General features: G+C 37.8%; 1 protein-coding gene across 1 annotated transcript; it reads left to right on the top strand.

Annotated features, from left to right (window-relative positions):
• The first annotated feature begins 11964 nt into the window (after window positions 1-11964).
• Window positions 11965-21247, top strand: NAA11 (N-alpha-acetyltransferase 11, NatA catalytic subunit). Its single transcript, XM_017519374.2, has 2 exons — window positions 11965-12806; window positions 20574-21247. The coding sequence occupies exon 1, from the start codon at window positions 12105-12107 to the stop codon at window positions 12792-12794; it is 690 nt and encodes a 229-aa protein (XP_017374863.1). The 5' UTR covers window positions 11965-12104; the 3' UTR covers window positions 12795-12806; window positions 20574-21247.
• The last annotated feature ends 258 nt before the right edge of the window (window positions 21248-21505 follow it).

The raw sequence follows: 21505 nt of genomic DNA, 5'->3' as shown, positions 1-21505 counted from the left end.
TAGTAGTCATCTCTTCACCCTAATTAGTGATGGCATTTGAGGCAGATTAACAAAGTGAGCCAGGAGACTAGTGACCCAAGTTTCATCTTTCTTTTGAGTTGTATGCTTTGCATGTTCAATCTGTACTGTGTTGGGGAAGTGAAACTGAGAGAAAACCCAGGAGTTAATGACAATGAGAGAGAAAGATACAAAGGCAGAAAACTGGAAAAGAAAAAAAACATGGTTTTCATTTCTTGAATCAATTAGAAAGTGATTTAGAAACTAGAATTTAACTGGCAATATAATTGTGGATGGATATCCAGTTGAACATTCAGCCTATGTTCATAATATTGAGCTGTTTTGCTTACACAGCTTGACTGCTGTGTTGAGTACTCCTTGATTCTGGAGAATTACCTTAATAAGGGCCCTGAGAAATCTGTATTCCTCACTCGAATCTGTATTCCTGAATTGTCTTGATGAACGAATGAAATGCAAGGCATTTCTACGTTTTTACACCAATTCTCCAAATCTAGTACTCCTCCAAGGCCAGCTCTGAATTTGGTGACCACTACGGCTAATTTACCTCATCTGACCTAAACCCATCACAGGAAAACACTTTGCAATAAGACTTCGGATAGACATACACATGACTCTTGCATTTTCTTTCCTTGTAATTAAGCAATTGTAAATCATATTTCCCAAAACTTAATTCCCACGATCAGCAAGCAAGGATAGCTGTGTATGCCTGTATTCCTAGACATTGTTAGCACTTTCTACTTTGCAAATTAATTGTAGCCTAGAACTAGGGGAGTTAGTGTAAACAGTCATACTGTGTAACTGTCATTACTGTGGCTTGAAAAAGATAGAAAATTATTTATTACCCAGAATCGTCACTAAAACAAAGGGGAAAAATCCATCCATTTTCAGTGAAAAAATTTTCATAATCATTTTGCTGTAGGGTTTAAAGACATTATTTTCACTTAGTAAATTCCAACTTAATATTAAAGCATTATGCCACTATATCATCCCTCTCCATTTTCACTCCCAACAGCCCACTCCATCAAAAGCAACATTTATCTATGCTAAACTAATATTCACAGAATTCTAGAGCTAGAAAAGATCCAAATTATCAAGAGGTTCAACCCAGCAATAAAATTATATTAGACATGGTTGTTAAACAAAATTTCTTTTTGAAAGAAACACTAGAAAATAAAACAATATTCTCTGTAGATGGTCATTTAAAAGGTTTATTAACTCCCTGAGTCTGAGAAAAGAATCATTTTTTAAGCAACTAAATTTTGGCACACACATACAAAATAATTAAGTCAACTATCAAAGTGACAAGACCATGTAGAATGGAGATTATAAAGGAACAACATTTATAAATGTTGGCAACCGGTTGTATAACAGGAAACCACAAACAATTTATGTAGGAGTTTGGCATCCTAGATTCTCTCTAAAATTCTATGACTAATTTCTCAAGTGGTTTTATTTGCGCTGACTTAATCACTCTACTACCTACATCATAATATAGATGGTGGCATAACCAGTGCTCCAAGGGTACATTGGAATAAAATATGTCAGTGAGGTTTTAAACAAGAGTGGTCCAATAACTGATAATGTAACACATTGTAAGATTTAAGTAGGAAAATGTGAGATAAATTAGTTTTCTCCTCTTATATGTTTTCAAAAGCTAGAGACTATTGATTCCTTGCCTTTTTGTCATTCCAGTACTACTTTTTCTAACCTAGTTGTTTCAAAACCCATTCATAATTTTAGCCATACTGCACCTGCTATATATACTGTGCTATGATTAATATTTTTGTTCTCACCAAGTATATCTATCAGTCAGTACTTTCAAGATTTCAAGATGGCTTCTTCCCTAAAAAAAAAAAAAAAAAAAAAAAATAGATTTCATCCTCTTGATTGGGAGAGAAGAGCCTGAAAAGTTAAGTGGCCTGTCCCAGATCATAGTTCAATAAGTGACTAAACGAAGGATAAAAGTCAAGTTTCTTTTCACAATGCCCAGCATGATTTCTTAATGCCACCCTGTCACTTTAGCTGTGCCTCTCCATCGTCACTTTTCACTCTCACGTATATTTCCATCTAATAATATTTAAGAGCTCTTACATGAATCAATAGTGACACAATACAAACTACCAGTGACTTCTATCTTCAAAGCCGTTGCAGTAGTTGACTTCTCAATGGCACATAGGTGACACTCGAACACTTACGTGGAAATAATCTGGACCTTATGGAACAAATTTCTGGAACCTTGACTAAAAAGAATTATGTACATGTAAAGAGGGCTTTCCTTCTTCTGCTGAAGAACCATGGATTCATCACTATTTCTGGATATTTTGCCATATTGTATCATTTACTAATGGCTAGATTATTTAAGTTCCATATATCAAACTGAGAAAAATAATTACAAAACTTAAACTTATTAGAAACATAGTCAATTAATATAATTATTTTATCAGTTGGGGGCCAGGCAAAAACCATTTTAGATAATAAAATTGAGAAAATTTAATACGTAGGTAATGAGCAAAGCAAGAGCTGAGAAACCAACAGGGGATGGTGAAGCAACCAAACGATGAGCAAGTGTATAAAGCCACTACCACGTCTAAGGCTGAGGTGGCAAAGGTAAAAGTCTTATTACCTGAGACTAGAAGCCAGAATTGCCTGGTAGGGACTAGAACTGAGCATAGGCTGAGAAGTCAAAACCACAGAGGAAACCATCCACTACTGTAAAATGCTACTGAGGATGAACTAGTAGAGGAGAGATACCCTGGCTTTTTCCATTCTTCCTCTTTTCTACCACCCTACCCCCACCTCTCATGAGCTAATCTACCTGGAAGCCAGCTAGCAATGAAATCTGAGAAACATAGCTTGTAGGTAAAGGGTTTGAAAATGAATATTAGTAGAATAAACAATGACCAACTCACTTCCCAAGTTATAAAAGAGAAATCTAGAGCTGTAAACTAATTACTAAATTATGTTCAATTTACTTTTCTTTCAGATAATAAAAATGATCTGTAAATCTTTGAGTAGGTTAGTTATTGTAGCATTCGATAGAAAATGGATTTGGTTAGTTAAAATACTGCTAAGTATAAAAGGTGCTGCAGTGTAAGTACCATTATATTTTTTCATTACAATAATAATGGATATTATTATACCAAAATATGTAGTATAATTACACAATTTATTTGGACTTCACAAAGAAAAGTTTATGTAGCCTGTCTTAATATATTTATACCTCCAATTACACACATATTTTATAACAAGTCACTCAAGACCTACTATGCAGCATGTTATCTGCTAGTCCCTAGAGAAACAGCTATTTTCATAAGACAGGGTCATGTCCTCAAGAAACAGAGAGGAAAGGAATAAGGAATTAAGACTACAGCATGAAATACACATATAACATAGACATGCATTAAAGTGGTACACAAATGAGGAAGCAATTCATTTTTCCAGAGGGAAGGGAGTCAGACAAGGCTTCACATAAAAGGTGAAGTATTTTTAGTCAAATCTAAAAAGATAAGGAAGAACCAAGGCAATGTCTCTCTGAAGCCCACCCAGGCTCCTCTCCCATACATAACAGTGATCATTATTCTGGATTAATTGTAACGCACAATTACCTGGATACCTCAATAAAATACTTTATTTTTATTTTTCTGAGATGGAGTTTTGCACTTGTTGCCCAGGCTGGAGTGCAGTGGCACGATCTTGGCTCACTACAACCTCCGCCTCCCAGGTTCAAACAATTCTCCTGCCTCAGCCTCCCGAGTAGCTGGGATTACAGGCATGCATCACCATGCCCAGCTAATTTTGTATTTTTAGTAGAGACGGGGTTTCGCCATGTTGGACAGGCGTGTTTCGAACTCCTGACTTCAGGTGATCCACCTGCCTCGGCCTCCCAAAGTGCTGGGATTACACACCCGGCCAAGAAAATACTTTAAATAATCCATCACATTACCATCTACTTGGCAATGCAAGAAAACTAGCAGAGATAGTCACAATTTTAAAGATTGTCAACCTAAATAACTGACAGAGAGAGACTCTGTAAAAGAAAGCTATATTCACCCAGGAATGGGCATTGCAATGGGAATACAAGTGCCATAGTTAATTATGTGCATATTCAGTAAGGTAAAATAAAACAGATGTTTTTAAAGGAGAAATGAGGTGGATTGCACACTTGTTTTGAAATAATTGTTCTTGGCTACAAGAAGCAATAACAACAGTGGCAGTAGTTTGGGGTTGGAAAGGTAGTTGCTTTTCTGTAAGGTTGTGGTGGCTTTTGTGCAAGGTTGTGATTTTTGCAGAGTCCTTTGTGATAGTTCTTATTATGAGGCATTCCTGCATGAGAACTCTCCCTCCATGGCCTTCCTTGGCTCCATTTCTCATGGTTTTTCAAACAAGTGACTTCATTTTTATTCTGACAACTTTTATAAGCTCTTCAAACAGTAAATGCTGCAGCGTTACCTTCTTTTTCTGTCGTTCATAACCCCATCCCTTTCCTATCCTGCATCCTGATATTACTAAATATTTTATAGAAGCGGCTCTTTGATCTAACTTTATTTTCTTTCCCAACAAAACCCAAGAGTCATATAGCCCTCCAGTTTACATTAAGGCAAATTCCTTGAGGCTATAATGAAAGCCATTCTTTCTTCTCTTATCCCACATTTGGAAAAAGAATTTAGATATTTTATCACTGGAAACTCTGTCCTTATCCAAGATGTTGATGGCCTCTTGTTAGCCACTCCTTCACTGGAAGATAAGATATCTAAATCTTTTCTTGTATAGATCTTCTATGCTACAAAACTATTTTTTTTTTTTCTTTTTTTGAGACGGAGTCTCACTCTGTCACCTAGGCTGGAGTGCAGAGGTGCCATCTTGGCTCACTGCATCCTCTACCTCCCAGGTTCAGGCAATTCCCATGCCTCAGCCTCCCATGTAGCTGGGATTACAGACGTGAGCCACTGTGCCTGTGGCCTGTGCTACAAAACTCTAAAAAACATATGGTTTTGACTGTCTAAAATTTATCACTTAGAACATTTCCTACCTATTCAGAAATGAGATCTCCTAAGAGAAAAAACAGTCCCAAGGTTCAAAGACCCACCCAAATTTCACAAATGTCCACGGTTTTGCATATGGCCAGCTAGTACTGAGATAGTATATTAAATATGATTCTAATATGAAGATTCTAAGTGCATCCAATCTAAAGTACTATTCCAGAGTCATGACCTTTGTCACAAGAAGCCAAAGAGGATTTTTACTCTTTCAAAGGAACTTTGTAGAGAAACCCAGCATTAAGTCTCCTTGATAATTATTGAGCAAATACATTTTTCACAAAGAAACTGTTTTAGGTATGAAGATAGGTTTATCAAGACAATGACCCATTGCTTAATATGTCAGTTCTCCCCTGACTCAAGCAGGCTGGTTGGTTTCCTTTCCTTCAGCTGCTATTATGATTGAGGCTTCCTTTACTTGGGTTTTAAGCACCTCTCCAACTATAGCTATCTCTCACACACTAACAGCACTCCTAAAGATGTTAGCAGTGTTGAATTTGTATGGGTCTGCAGCAATTCAATTCTTGCTTTCTTGGAGGAAAGAATTTGGCTGAGGAGCATATGGCAGAGTGAGAGTCTGAGGCAATTTCGAGTCAGAGTGAAAGTTTATTTAAAAACTTTATGCTTGAGATGCTGAGGCGGGAAGATCACTTGAACTTGGGAGGCGGAGGTTGTAAGGTCATGCCACTCTACTTTGGCCTGGGCAACAGAGCAAGACTCTGTCTCAAAAAAATAAAAAGCTTTAGAGCAGAAATGGAAGAAAGTAAAGTATGCTTGGAAGAGGACCTAGAGAATGACTTGAGAGATCCGAAATCACCATTGCAAAATTATAACTAAGACAGTAAAAGAAATCGACCTAATCAGCTCCATCTTGCTTCTAACCTCCAAGGTGTCCTTGTTCATTCCTGGGCATAGGCTGAACTAATTTTGGGAGGAACTTGGAACTTAGTTTGTAGTCTATAGTTTAAAACTAAGATGATAACAGTGCTTTCCAAAAAAAAAAAAAAAAAAACCTCCTTCTTGCCTGGGGCTAGACTTCCTTTGTAGAACTAGCAAATTAGCCACAAGATTGGAAATTATGGTTTAGAGATCATGCAGCTGGAGAGTACAAGATTCTGACCCTCCCTAAACTGCTTTTAAGATCTTGAGATATTTTAATGCTTTTAAGTGCTTGAGATATTTTACAGACCCTGCACTTGATGGATCAGCTGGCACCACCCAGATGATTAAACTGGCTCATCTGATCTTGTGGCCCCCACCCAAGAACTGACTCAGCACAAGAGGACAGTTTCAACTCCCTATGATTTCATCTCCAACCCAACTAATCAGCACTCTTGACTCACTGGCTGCCCTCCCCACCCACCAAATTATCCATCAAACTTCTGATCCCTGAATGCTTGAGGAGATTGATTTGAGTAATAATAAAAACTCTGATCTCCCTCACAGCTGGCTCTGTGTGAATTAGTGTTTCTCTATTGCGATTCCCTTGACTTGATAAATTGACTTTGTCTAGGCAGCAGGCAAGGTGAACCCATTGGCTAGTTACAGATACAAGTGCACTGTACAGCCCTTGACTTGGGGTTTTATGCATTGGCATGGTTCCAGGATTTTAGTTTATCCTCTCCTGATTTTTCCCTTGGAGTGGACTGTCCACAGGCACAGTTGCCTTTCAGCAATTGGGAGGGGCCACATGCACACTGTGTTTACTGAAGTTGTGCACATGCTCATTTGAGGCATCTTTTCCTTACCAGTATACCTAAAGGAAGGTCATATATCAGTTAAACTCTTACATTTTGCCCCTCAGTGTACATGCTTGAGCCTGCTCACCCAGCTCCTAGAGATCTTATTGGGAAGCTGCTAATCACCAGCTTCAGGTGTTTTCTATTTATTGGGAGCCTGCCTTTCCCTGGTGCCAGCTGCAAACAATTATTTTAGCTAGACAGTTTAACAGCTATGTGACTATCACCTGATGGTTATCTGACATTTCTGTGGAAGAGGGGGGTTTTTCTCTTACCCTCTCATGTCTGCATAGCTACCTACTAAAAAAGACACAAAATCACATTTTAATTCTAGCCTAACAAACCACAGTTTTATTATTCTTTGTTTGCCATTGGCTTATACTAAAACAGTCTCTTCTTCTGTTTCAGTGGAAGGAAAGTTTTCTGACCGATCTATCATCACTGCCCACTATTCAAACCCAATATTAACTTCTAAACTTTTTTTTTTAATTATGATCTCACATTTATATAGACATGTCCTGTTAGTGGCATGATCAGAATAAAAAGTTGTTTTAGCATATGCAATAACACAAGAGTATAGAAAATATTTTATCTACATGACTAAATTTATAATCTCTTGGTATTGTTTATGATTATAGACAATGGAGAAAACAATGAGAATTTATCCTCTTAGTAGGTATTAAAACTGTACATCTATTGATAATCTTTTATATGTTATACAATTCCTTTATAATATAGCTGTTATAAACTGTGTTGTTCTCCAGGCATCATCAGCATGAAAATGTTTGACTCTCTGTGCAGCCAAAGGAATGGCCATTTTCCATTTTCTCTTTCTGGGTTCAACCAGTTGCCTCTGAAAATCCTCTCTCTCTCCTCTTTTTTTTTTCTTTGAGAGAGAGTTTTGCTCTGTTGCTCAGGCTGGAGAGCAGTGGTGTAATCATGGCTCACCACAATCCCCACCTGCTGGGTTCAAGCGATGCTATTACATCAGCCTCCTGATGGTCTCAGCTACCACAGGTGTGCACCACTATGCTTGGCTAATTTTTTTTTTTTTTTTTTTTTTTAATATTTGTAGAGCTGTGGCCTTGCCATGTTGCCCATGTTGGTCATGAACTCCTGAGCTCAAGCAATCTTCCTGCCTTGGCCTATCAAAGTGCTGGGACTGCAGGTGTGAACCACTGTACCCAGCCTGAAAACTATTCTGTGTTTACCTTTCTTTAAGATTAGGCCTCAGACTCAGGATTAAACAGAATCAAGCAAACAAACAAGAAAAACCCTTACTGATTAGTAGGGTGCCTTTTCTTTCCAAATTTGTTTGAGCCCACAAATATTCATCTTGCTTTTATGGCCCATGGAAGCAGAAAGAAAGACTAAAGAGATAATAGTAGGCTGGGCGCGGTGGCTCAAGCCTTTAATCCCAGCACTTTGGGAGGCCGAGGCGGGTGGATCACGAGGTCAAGAGATCGAGACCATCCTGGTCAACATGGTGAAACCCCGACTCTACTAAAACTACAAAAAAAAATTAGCTGGGCATGGTGGCGCATGCCTGTAATCCCAGCTACTCAGGAGGCTGAGGCAGGAGAATTGCCTGAACCCAGGAGGCGGAGGTTGTGGTGAGCCGAGATCGCGCCATTGCACTCCAGCCTGGGTAACAAGAGCGAAACTCCGTCTCAAAAAAAAAAAAAAAAAGAGATGATAGTAAAAATAGCAGATATATAATTGATATGCTGCTAATTCTTCCAAATTGGTCTGTTTTGTTTCATTTTCCCCATTCGTCAGGCCTATATTTTAGGAAGTCCAGTAAAGACACCAAGGATGGCTAACCCATCATTGTTAGGATCATTTGCAAGTATCGGTTTATTCACACATATGAAGAAAAGTTGCTTAAATGAAAGTGTTTAGGAAATGTTATATATATATATATTTTTTTTTTCAGGTACATAATATATTCTTACACTAAACCTGATAAAATTACTGAGGTGAAGGGGGTAATAAAAAGCTATTTAAAATCTCTTTATAATATTTAGAATAAACATGTTTGTTACTGGGAAGAAGAAAATTTAGTTTGCAAGTTATATTGTAAATGAAGAGTATAGAAATTATTTATTCATCCACTAGCATCTCAGTGGTATGTAGAATTCATACAAGAGATAGATAAGATGTAGAAGCATAAGGTTAAAAAATAACTTAAGATTCGTGCAGAAACCAGGCTCAAATAATCATACATCTTGTCCTTAGGTTCTACAGGCATGAGATATAAAGCCAGTTAAGGAGATGGGAGCTTTCTCCACATAAAATATTATAGATATGACATAAGACCTGACTAGAACCCGAGGAGCTCTCATTTCTAAGACATTTATGTATTAGACGACATTTTGCTAAATATTTGCAAAATGTTAACAAAGACTGCCAATGCCCTTTACTTATGATAAAAACATACCACATACAAAACCTAACAAGGCATGCTAGATCTATAGTCCAGGAATTAGAGGTACATTATGATTCATCAGAGAACATTTATACTGGACCTTAGGAGGAGGGGTCAAATTAAGTACTATGTACTACCAACACCACCTTAAGTGTCAGCATTTTTAGTCTTGGATCCCTGCTTTCCACTGCAGCTGAAATGAATATGCAATCCCTGAGGATACGTGATGGCAACTTCTCTGTCAAAAAAGAAGAGAGCCTGTCAGAATATAACTAGTTGCTGCATTTTTTGTCTTAGCTGCTGTGGTCATTGCAATTGGTAGACCCTTCTTCCATGACAGAGGAGTAGTCATCATATTCCCTCTGTGATTATATATGTATAAAGATCACATTATTGTATATTAAAAACCATGCTCATTAACCATTGGTTTTGGTACTGTGCCTACTCTGGAATAAGTCAAGTATGCTGTCCAACTCTTGGGCATTAAGCCAGCAACTGTTCTGTGGAAGGATATAGTAGCTGTAATGGACCTGGCTGCATTTAAATTAACCCTGTCAAAGAATACAGTGCACTCAAGTTTTGGTAGTCTATGCTTTTTAAAAGAAGAACCTATTATAGAAGAATCAACACAATGAACTCTTCTGGATAATGATTTTAGAGCTACATCACTAAAAATTACATATCCCTGTCCATGGTGTAAGGCATAGCATGAAAGAAATTTCTGAATGGGAATAATAAGGGTGAATAATTTTTCCAATTTATAGAGCCTATCAAAAAATCAGGGAACTAAAATGCTTATGTTAAATATTAAAAATATATTAATAGAAACTGCCAATTGTCAAAATACAACAAAAAATAGTGGCTATTCAAGCTATGTTTCAGAGATCACATGATTCTAGACTACTCTAATTATTAAAAGAGCGTGTACCCTCATTGGAAAGAAAGCTGCACACATATTCTAGATAAATTAACAGTGTATCCATGACCTGGCTAATTATAACATAATTCATTTTGGTACTTGAGTTCTGAGGTCTGCTGTGAAACTGGGAAGAAAGATTGTACAAGACATACAGATAATTCCGTGCAAGCAGTGCTAATAAAATGTGACTTCTTTGCCCTATTAAATATTACAAATCTTGCTTTATTGAGATGGCATACAGTTGTTTACTTATTCTTGTTCTGTCATCTAGGCGGGGTGCAGTCATGCAATCACAGTTCACTACAGCCTCAAACTCCTGGCCTAAAGTGATCATCCTGCCTCAGCCTCCAAAGTAGCTGAGATTACAGGCATAAGCCTCCACACCCAGCTAGAAGGCATTAAAATTTTTAAATGCATCTAGAAATAAAACTTAGGATTTATAACAAAGGTAACAATGCAGTAATGTGAAGAAAGGATGATCATTCTTTTTTTCACTAAATGGTGAAAAAAAAATGGTGCTAAATGAATTGCATATCCACACAGGAAAACAGTATCAGCTCCACCAATACTTTACAGCATACACAAAACTAAATTGCAGTGAATTGCAGATCTAAATATAAAATGTAAAACAAATGATCTTAGAAGAAAATATAAAAGAATGCCTCAGTCACCATGGAATAGGCAAAGATTTACTAAACAGAATACAAAAAGCATTCACCACCAAATTTTAAAACCAGACAAATTGAAGTATATTAAAATTCATACTTGGTGTCTAAAATCACCATTAAGAAAGGGAAACATTAACTAATAGAAAAGGTTGACATTCATTATAAATACATCTGACAAAGGATTCATATCCAGAATATATTTTTTGATAAAACACAAAAATTAATGTGAAAAAGACACACAAGTAGAAAAATGAGCAAAAAATCTGAGCAGCCATTTACAAAAGAGGACACAGTATGATTAACAAGCATATAAAGTGCTCAATTTTACTACTCATCAGTGCAATGCAAATAAAAGAACAGTGTAATACCTCTACCCCTACAAAAGAATGGCTAAAATAAAAACAACGGGGAAATACCAAACGTTGTTGAGAATGTGGAGTAACCACTTTGAAAAAGTGGCAGTATTTGTTAAAGTTGAACGTCATTATATTCACTGGTCCAGTAATTCTAATCCTAGATAAATATACATTTGTTCCAACTAAAGATATGTCTAGAATGCTCAGCTACCCTAGGTGTACTATTCCCAAACTGGAAATTACAAAATGGCCAGTAACAGTGGAATTGATGAAGAAATTGTGACTTATTTAGGCAATATCAAAGAAGGAAGAATATGAAGAATCCTCAGCTGTACATGAGGTAGCTGAAACTTACAAAGAATGAGTGAAAAACCCTGACACAAAAAGAATGCATGCACTAGGATTCCATTTACATAAAGTCTGTTAGAAGTCTAGGTAATCATTATTCTTCGGATGTTGGAAGTTGGTACTGGAAGGGGGCAGGAGGGGGGTTCTGGGATGCAACGTTCTTTTTTTATTTCCTCTAAGTTCTTGTTATATGGGTTCGTCCAGTTTGTGAAAATTTATTCAGATGTACCCAAATCAAAACTTTAAAACTGAAACAAATAAAAATAATAACTGCAATGGATCACTTTACTTAAAACCAAGGAGATCACAATGAACTCTCTCCCCACCCCCTAATCCCCTGCGCACGCACAACACACAATGAAGTGAAACCTCATTGGCTGGGATCAGTGACGCACTTCCAGAAGCTGCAGTTTAGCGCCGTCTTTTCCATTTCCTACTCATTCCGCCTTCCAGCCATCTGGCCTCCACACAATCCAGCCAGGTGTCATCGGTCCCCTGGATTCTGCCCCTGAGCCAAACAGTGTCCCTCGAGGTCAGCGACAGCTTCTGCTGAGTTCACTGCAGTCCAACTGGCTCCTTACCCGCCGCCATTATGAACATCCGCAACGCTCGGCCCGGCGACCTGATGAACATGCAGCACTGCAACCTCCTTTGCCTTCCTGAGAACTACCAGATGAAATACTATTTATATCATGGCCTTTCCTGGCCCCAGCTTTCTTACATCGCTGAGGATGAGGACGGGAAGATTGTGGGCTACGTCCTGGCCAAAATGGAGGAGGACCCAGATGATGTCCCGCATGGCCATATCACCTCACTGGCCGTGAAGCGCTCACACCGGCGCCTCGGCCTGGCCCAGAAGCTGATGGACCAGGCCTCCAGGGCCATGATAGAGAACTTTAACGCCAAATACGTGTCTTTGCATGTCAGGAAGAGTAACCGGGCAGCCTTGCACCTCTATTCTAACACCCTCAACTTTCAGGTTAGTGAGGTGGAACCTAAATACTATGCAGATGGGGAAGATGCTTATGCTATGAAGCGGGATCTCTCGCAGATGGAAGATGAGCTGAGACGACCAGTGGAGCTGAAGAAGGGCGAGTACGTGATCCTGGGCTCCAGGGAGAACCAGGAGACCCAGGGCTGCACAGTTTCTGGCTTTGAAGAGGCCTGTCAGCAAAAGAACCCAGCTACCGAAGATAGTGGCAGTGACTGCAAAGAACCTAACGAGTCTGTGGAGAGCACCGAAGTCCAGGACAGCTCAGAAAACTCAGATTCTACCTCCTAGAGCATGCTTAAGGTATTTTGTCTTCCCTGACCCAGTACCTCCTTCTCCTAAATCCCTGCCTCTTGCCTTGGCCTGCCCAATTCCGTCCTATCTTATTCCATTCTAGCCCTGCTAGGTTTTATGGTAAAAACCACCTGGTGACCTTAGGGAGAAGTGTAGAGTGAGTTTAGCGAGACTCATTGCTTGCTATTGGTAGTTAGTAGGATACCAACTCATGCTGGAAATAGATTAATTTCAATGAAGAAACAAGCATTTATGCTGTTTTCTGGGCATGAGTTGTATTTCAGGGTAACCATGTAGTTGATGAAAGGCAGTTTTTCCTTATGGAATTCCAGTTAATAATAATGATAGAAATATAAAATCATCATTTTGTAATTATTGATGAAATAATGGATCCAGCCAGGAGGCTCAATGGCTAATAGCGTTAGGTAAAAGTTGGAGCACTTTGTAATGATGGATCAGACCGATAACATTTGAAGTCAGTGTAGTCAGTCTTAACATCACTAAACATGGAGAGAAATATGTTTCTCCTCATACAACATGAAGTGCACAGTACCACCTATGAAATATTCTTTCCAAAAGAAAATTATGAGATCTAACTACCATTTTACAGAAAATAGACGGACTTAAACCATACCGTGATGCAAACAGCCAAATCCAGAATGGGAGGTTTTTACAGAGCAAATGACCTGGTTTCTTTAACAAATAAATGGCATTGAAAAAAGAAAAAAAAATTTCTATTAAACTTTACATTTATATTAACTAAACTTAACTGTTACGGACATTGTTTGGATACTGATTCAAACAAACTATGTGTAAGACATTTTTGAGATAATCAGGCAAAATCTGAACAGGGACTGTATTCTATTAAGGAATTATTAATAATTTTATTAGAGGAGCTAAATGGTACTGTTTATTATGTTTAGAAAGTCCTTATCTGTTAGAGATACATACAGAAATAATAATAGCTGAAATAATAGGATACCTAGGATTTTCTTTAAAATAATCTGGCAAAGAAAGAAGAAAAAGATTGGAAGAGGTAAAATGAAATAAGAATGGCAATATGTAATTGTTGGGTTGGGAAATGGGTACTTAGGGGTTCCTTACGCCATTTACTTTTTCAAATGTGAAAATTAACATGAAGAGTTAAAGAGCCAAAACAATTCTTGTACTTCTTAGTACGTACTTATGTGAATACTAAGAAACTACTAAAACTAACTGTTGTTTTTTTTTTTTTTGAGACAGAGTTTTACTCTTGTTGCTTGGGCTGGAGTGCAATGGTGCGGCCTCGGCTCACTGCAACCTCCGCCTCCTGGGTTTAAGTGATTCTTCTGCTTCAGCATCCGAGTAGCTGGGATTATAGACATGCGTCACCATGCCTGGTTAATTTTGTACTTTTAGTAGAGATGGGGTTTCACCATGTTGGTGAGGCTGGTCTTGAACTCCTGACCTCAGGTGATCTGCCTACCTCAGCCTTCCAAAGTGCTGGGATTACAGGCATGAGCCACTGTGCCCAGCCTGAAACTAAGCTTTAAAAGATTGATATGTTAGAAGCAACTTAATTGTAATAATATAAGGCCACAGTATTTCTTCCATCAAAGAAATTTGTATCCCCTTAGGAACTTCAAGAGTCAGTGAGCTGCCAGCAGCTTAGAAGCTTTAACTTCTTAATCTAGTCACCTTCCCCTTACATGTGTGAAAGGCAGCAACTTTCTTATGGCAAAGCCTAGTCATAAATAGCATATTCTATATATAATTTTAATAAATGCTATTTGATTAGTCTACTTATTCATAAAAATATTTCTTTGTCAGGCATTTGGCTTGAGCTGAGTATACAGCAGTGATCAGGACAGACTGATGTTTATATTATAGAGCATTCAAGCATAAATGGACTGTATTGTTTTTGCATTTTAATCCCAAAACTCAAACAATAGCACACTAACCCCATTTTATTTTCATTCAGTTACAGTTCAATACGTTACAAAAATTTGGATACAGTAAGTCTTTGGTGGTTAGAATCTGTCCTCAGAGGAGGTTTTAATAACCTGAAAGTTTCAGAATGACTGATTCATTTAGTCTAAGGTTAAAATAAAGGTGGCAGAACAGTCTAAAAGCAAAGATGGAATTAAACAAAACTTGATGCCTTGAGAAAATTGTTGTCAAATTTACACCTCAAAAATTTACATCTTGAAAATTCTGGAGGGCTCTATCAACACTGTTTGAATCAACAGGCCTTTTTAAAAAAATTTCAACTTTCATATTGTCCATAGAAGGACTTACACAGTATTGATCTCATCTTTGTGGTTAGTTGCTTCTCTTCAGTGTTAAACTCTAGCTGAGAACACAGCTAATCAGAGGTTGATTTAAAACCTTAGATGTGTTTTAAAAACATACCTACAAAACTTTGATGAATTCAAAAGCACTTAACATCTGCTATGAGAAACAAAAATAACTGCCACTGTTGTAAAAGAAGAGAGAAATAATAAGGAAATTCATTGTTGTGTCACAGTTATAAATTTCAGCATACAAATTAAAAAATAATTGAACTGTTTCTCTATGGTACTATATTTGAACTTTGTTTCTGAGTTGAAGGAAATGTTTTGTGGACTGAGCTTCACCCTCTTTCTGAGTTGTTATCTGCGGAGACATTTTCAATGGCCCCATACAATCCTTGATCCTCAGGATGCACTTCTGGGTCTTTTCCACCCAGAGGCCTCTTGCCATTTTGGTAGCAAGGGTATATTAGCATTAGTCTGCACAGGCTAACTGCTCTAAAAATTAACTTCGAAATTTCAGTAACTTAACCCAGTGAAATCTTATTTTTTACATCATATACAATGTGGGTCATCAGTGTGGTGGTGATGTGGAGTGGAGGGGAAAAGGTGACCCTACTCCATGGGGTCATTTAAGGATCCATCTAGAACAGGGATTCTTTTTTTTTTTTCCCCCATTTATTTATTTTATTGCATTTTAGGTTTTGGGGTACATGTGAAGAACATGCAAGATTATTGCATAGGTACACACGTGGCAGTGTGATTTGCTGCCTTCCTCCCATCACCTACATCTGGCATCTCTCCCCTTGCTATCTCTCCCCAGCTCCCCACCTCCCACCATCCCTCCCCTATTTCCCCCCAACTGACCCCAGTGTGTAGTGCTCCCCTCCCTGTGTCCATGTGTTCTTATTGTTCAATACCCACCTATGAGTGAGAACACACGGTGTTTGATCTTTTGCTCTTCTGTCAATTTGCTGAGAATGATGGTTTCCAGGTTCATCCATGTCCCTACAAAGGACCCAAACTCATCGTTGTTGATGGCTGCATAATATTCCATGGTGTATATGTGCCACATTTTTTTTTTTTTTTTTGAGACAGAGTTTCACTCTTGTTACCCAGGCTGGAGTGCAATGGCGCAATCTCGGCTCACCGCAACCTCCGCCTCCTGGGTTCGGGCAATTCTCCTGCCTCAACCTCCTGAGTAGCTGGGATTACAGGCACGCGCCACCATGCCCAGCTAATGTTTTTGTATTTTTAATAGAGACGGGGTTTCACCATGTTGACCAGGATGGTCTCGATCTCTTGACCTCGTGATCCACCCGCCTCAGCCTCCCAAAGTGCTGGGATTACAGGCTTGAGCCACCACGCCCGGCTGTTTCTTAATTTTCTATAGCTCCTGTTGACAATCTTGTGAAGCAGAAAAATGTTTTTAAAATAGGTAAAAGTTATAGTAGGTTACAAAGAAAAACAATTTCATTGATATACAGTTATTGAATATTTTAAAAATATTTTTGTTTTAATAATATATGTGCTTTTCGTTAGCATATTGAATAGCAGGGAGCCTAATTACTGTTATTTCAAAGTAAATTTGAGTATAAATGATATTCAAGATATTAAGTATCTATAATGTGATATGAAAATACCTATGATTTTTACTGGTTACAAAGTTCCAAGTATCAGTAATACTACTGCACGTTAATTCCTACATTTAAAATGGAAAGAATTGCCAGATTTCAGTTAGAGATTGATGAAAATACAGAATTGTTTTTGTTCCAAATCCAAGCTCATGCTCCTGCATTTTATTAAATATATCCCAGGTTAATAACTCCTAATTAAATGACTCTTGTCATTTTCTAGACTCATATGTCCTTCACCTTGTTCATATATGTTAACTAGCAGATGAGAGAAGAGAATGTATATAGTGGTTCATAAAGGTTTTAAAAATCGGTCTCACTTAACTAACTACAGGGGAGGCTAGGATATTCAGTTTAGCTTTGTGCTCAGAAAAGAAAGGAAGGACTTCAGTAACAACACAGCATAGTTTCTGCCACAATAGGAAACATCCTAGTGGTGCTCTGGACTATGAGAAGTTTAGCTTCCATGGGATCATACAGCTGCTCTTAGTCTATGACATCGCCCAGGAAACTCTTGTTAGGCTGCTGAGGTTGTCTACGTAAACACCTGACATATACTTCTTACGGTCTTTCACAAACTTGGGCATGGAAAACTATGGGATTCTGCTATCTTGCTGCCATTATGCCACTCATTAAAACCTGGAAGAAATGACCTCTCTCCTCTGAAGTCCCCCAAACTAAATCTTCACTTCCAACCCATTTAATAGGGATTCATCAGCACATAGGTCTAGGCCCCTGAATAGGGAAAGGCTACAGTGAAGAAAGAAAGAACAGGAAAAACATTTAAAAGGCTCATACTGCGAAAGTATTATACTTCCACAATTATGCTCCCTCCTGTGGAGCTGGAGTTCAAATGTGTACAGAAAAAATGTCCTGAAAAATTATTTTCCATTTTCCGTTATCTGTACTTTTGGATTTGGGAACAGAGACATAGTTAGAAGTGATTCCGAGAAGGACAGTTGGTGAAGAACTGGTCGATTTCATCTAAAAAATGGTAATAAAAATTACTCCAACACTATGAAAATGCACTGTGTTGCAGGTATTATTCTAAGCACTGTTAATGATGTGTTTCATTTAATCCTCTTAATAATCCTGTGAGCTAGGTACTGTTACTCCATTTTGTGGTTGAGGAAATCATATCACAGAGAGGGCTGCATGTTATACCGATAGTAAATGGAAAACAGGAATGCAGACTCAGGTGGTCAGACCCCATGATTGAGAGGATTAAATGAGTCAATCTATGTAAATTACTAAGTACAACTCCTCACACACTGTAAAATATTCCATAAATTTTAGCTCTTAATATAATCGATAGTAATAGTAACCCTTCAGGTTCTCCTCTTCTCTACAGTAATCAAATTATATAATGTGTTTGAGCAGGAACAGTTTGAAATCTTGGAAGGGAAATGCATCTTAATGATTAAAATAGCTTTAACTGACAAGCTGAATGTCAAAGCATTCAGCTGAATCATCGCTCCTCAATGGCAAAGTTTCTAGGAAGCCATAGCAATGAAGACAGGTCAGTTCAAAACATGCTGGTTGAGGCAGGAATGTCATCAAACTGCTGCTCATCTCCTGACAAGAAATATGTGCTTGATGATTAATAACAAAAATGAAAAAATGCAAAATCTTAGCATTTTCAATTGAGCTGGCAGCATTGAGTTAAGTAAGGTTACTTTAGGGACCCTTCCTTTCTGGTTTATTCTTTGTGTTGCTAAGCTGTCATTCTAACAAAAAGTTGTTAAATGTTCACATAAGCATTCACTGAAATAGACAGTTCTTAATTTTACCAGACAACTAATTATAACTGGAATGATATAATGAAATATGGAAGAAACTTACAGACTGACAGGTCTGGTAAATTCCTAGTATAACCTTACCCCAGATATGCCAGAAACCATAGATTTCAAATGCAACTGCACTCTATGAAGATAAAGAGGGGGTTGGGAAGAGATAAAATATTGTTTTGAAATACTAATCAGATAGATGCCATTTATTGAATTATTTATAATCTCTAACAATGTCACCTTTCAATCAGTGTATGATGTACATGCAGGGTGACTGAAATACCAACTTTGTCAGAAGTAACTGATAAAAGCAGAGGTTTTTCCTAAATTTTGTACTCTCTCTATGCTTTTGCATGTAAAATCTAAGGAGCTTTGTGGTACAAGAGGTTAGATAGAATATTTAAATTTCTTTGAATGGGCAGTGATTCAGAAAGCCAGTGTAAAAGCCTGTCTGAAAAGATTCTACAATGCCATTTCTATACATAAATATCTTCAGAAAATTATAGGATTTTTTAAAAAGTAAAGCCATAATACTGTTTCATGTTTATAACACCATATTAACAATTAGCATTTTTGTTCGGGCTTCCATAGTCCGCCTTTATGGAAAATCTGATAGTGTAAAAAATTTGAGCTTAATAAGCTAAGAAATTAAGGGCTTGGACTGGGCACAATGGCTCATTCCTGTAATCCCAGCACTTTGAGAGGCCAAGGTGGGAGCATTGCATGAGGCCAGGAGTTCAAGATCAGCCTGGGAAACATAGCAAGATCTGGTCTCTACCAAAACCAAAAAAAAAAAAAAGTAGCTAAAGTGGTGGTGTATGCTGGTGTGTGCTTATAGTCCTAGCTACTGAGGAGGCTGAGGCTGGAGGATCACTTGTGCCCAGGAGTTTGAGGCTTCTGCGAGCCATAATTGCACTAGTGTGCTCCAGGCTGGGTGAGAGAGCAAGACCCTGTATCAAAAAAAAGGGCTGTAATACTCACATTTTAAAAGGAACATTTATGAAAAATACCTATGCTCTTAACCAACAGACTAACCTAGGACCTTTATTATAATGTTGCTTGACTTTTTCAGTTTAATTTCTTAAAAATTTCAAGCAGTATTTACTGAGATAACTAAAACAGCTATATAATGGTAGTTTTTATATAACTTCTTTTGCATGCCTATATTAAAAAAAAATGAAAAAGGCAGTGAAGGTAACCTATTCCTCCACATCTTATATCTCTTTTGTTATAGCAAATATACTTTTAAAAATAAGATTTTACATAATATTACTTCTTGCAACTTGCTTCACTTGTTATTTTGGCAAGACTTTTCTATAACAATGATTTTATACAAAAATGCTTTTTAACTGCTCTGTGCATAATAGCCAACCTCAATCTTATTTACTTTTGTGTGCATATGATAGATATGAAGGTACTCGGTAAATATTTATTGAATGGATGAATGAATGGACCTCTTAAATTGCCCATGTAGTAATATTTTTTTAAAGGAGAGGAAAATAATGTTTGTATGATACTACCTTTTACCTGATGTAATTAGGGCACTTTAATGTGTGAATAAAGAAGCATAATGGATATTTTGGTTTCCTGTCCAGGTCTCACAGAAAGAAAATATAACTTACAGAGTTGGACACATTGCATCTAACTTATCAAGAGTTGAAAAGGCCTTTTATTTCTTTAGAATAGGAATAGATTTTCTTCTGAGTGGAGTAGGATGGGATAGAATTTAAAGATGACAAGTAAAATTATCTCAAGTTTCTATAGTTTTAAAATAGGTTCTTTAGGGGTAAATCCCAGTTTTTCGGTGTTCTTTCTACCCCTTTCTCCTGGCAGAAATGTCTTTTAGATGTCAGGAAAGGTTCATGTGTTTTTATGGCAGGGAGGGGAGAGAGCCCCAGATCTGTGTGTGGTCTTTGTACAGTCATCTGAATTCTCACTGATTTCCATGGAGATATCTCTAGTCCAAACTAGTTTCTGGATTTCTTTATCTGCTGTTTCTACCACTAACTAAACCAGTATTCTTTCAGAGCTGTCAGAGCTTAAAGCTTTCCCTTGCTCATTTGTTTTCTTCTCACTTTTCATCAGCATTGCAGGTCCTCATGTCTCAACCACAGCTACCCTGTGAACTCTGGCTTAGTCTGTCTGCTCTGCAGCATCTACTGTGGGGATCATCTCACAGTGACCAGAATGGCTTCTCACTCTCAACTCTTAAACAACCACCTTTCACATACCCTGCTGGGATCATGAAGGAATATCTGGACACAAGAGCTGCTGCACAAGAGCCGAGGAAGTTTGAGACCTGCCATTATAGAACCTTTCTTGGCCTACTCATACCACGCTGCCATTTTATTCTGTTTGTAGTTGTCCTGTGTTGGATGTGGTTATCCTGCAAGGAGGTTTTCTCCTTTTAGAATGTTGAACAGGAAGCAGGGCAAACTTAAAACTTTCCAGCTTTCAGTTTTTGCTATTATTTACCTGGGTTTTCATCCTTGAGGAGATAGTCAGGACCATGGAGTCAGACCTCATGCCTCTGACTCCTCTTTCCTGGAAGAAGTATTATGTTTCCTTTTCCTTTCTCTGGGAACTCCTCCTTTGTACTATTCTGCCACCCTCTCCCACCCCCCTTTTTTTTTTTTTTTTGAGGAAAAGGGCATCACCTTCCCAGTGGGAAAAGGTGTTATGTTAGGGGCTTCTGCTGTACAATCAGAACTTGGAGATTTTAAGAAAAGGACAAATGGTAATTAAATTGGAATCTCTAATGTGCTTGTTTGTGCTAGTTTTCTGTAATGATGTCACCTGCTATTTATTGAGTACCTGCAGTGTTCATACACAATGCCAGGGTCTTCATTAGTAATATGTTTAATCCTTTCGGTAACCCTGTAAAGTAGGTATTATTATCCCCGTTTTACAGATGAAGAAATTGAAGCTCAGAGAAGTGAATTATATATCCATGATCTGAACCCAGTTCTGTTTGAATTCAAAGCCAAAGTTCCTTCTACTTTCCTATTGCTATTCTT

The sequence above is a fragment of the Cebus imitator genome, unplaced genomic scaffold, assembly GCF_001604975.1.
Source record: "Cebus imitator isolate Cc_AM_T3 unplaced genomic scaffold, Cebus_imitator-1.0 Scaffold740, whole genome shotgun sequence".
Taxonomy (NCBI): domain Eukaryota; kingdom Metazoa; phylum Chordata; class Mammalia; order Primates; family Cebidae; genus Cebus; species Cebus imitator.
Note: the sequence above shows the minus strand (reverse complement) of the source record. Positions and strands in the feature narration are given on the sequence as shown.

Coding starts and splice junctions, on each gene's coding strand:
- NAA11 (XM_017519374.2), top strand. CDS start 12,105: ATGAACATCCGCAACGCTCGGCCCGGCGACCTGATGAACATGCAGCAC.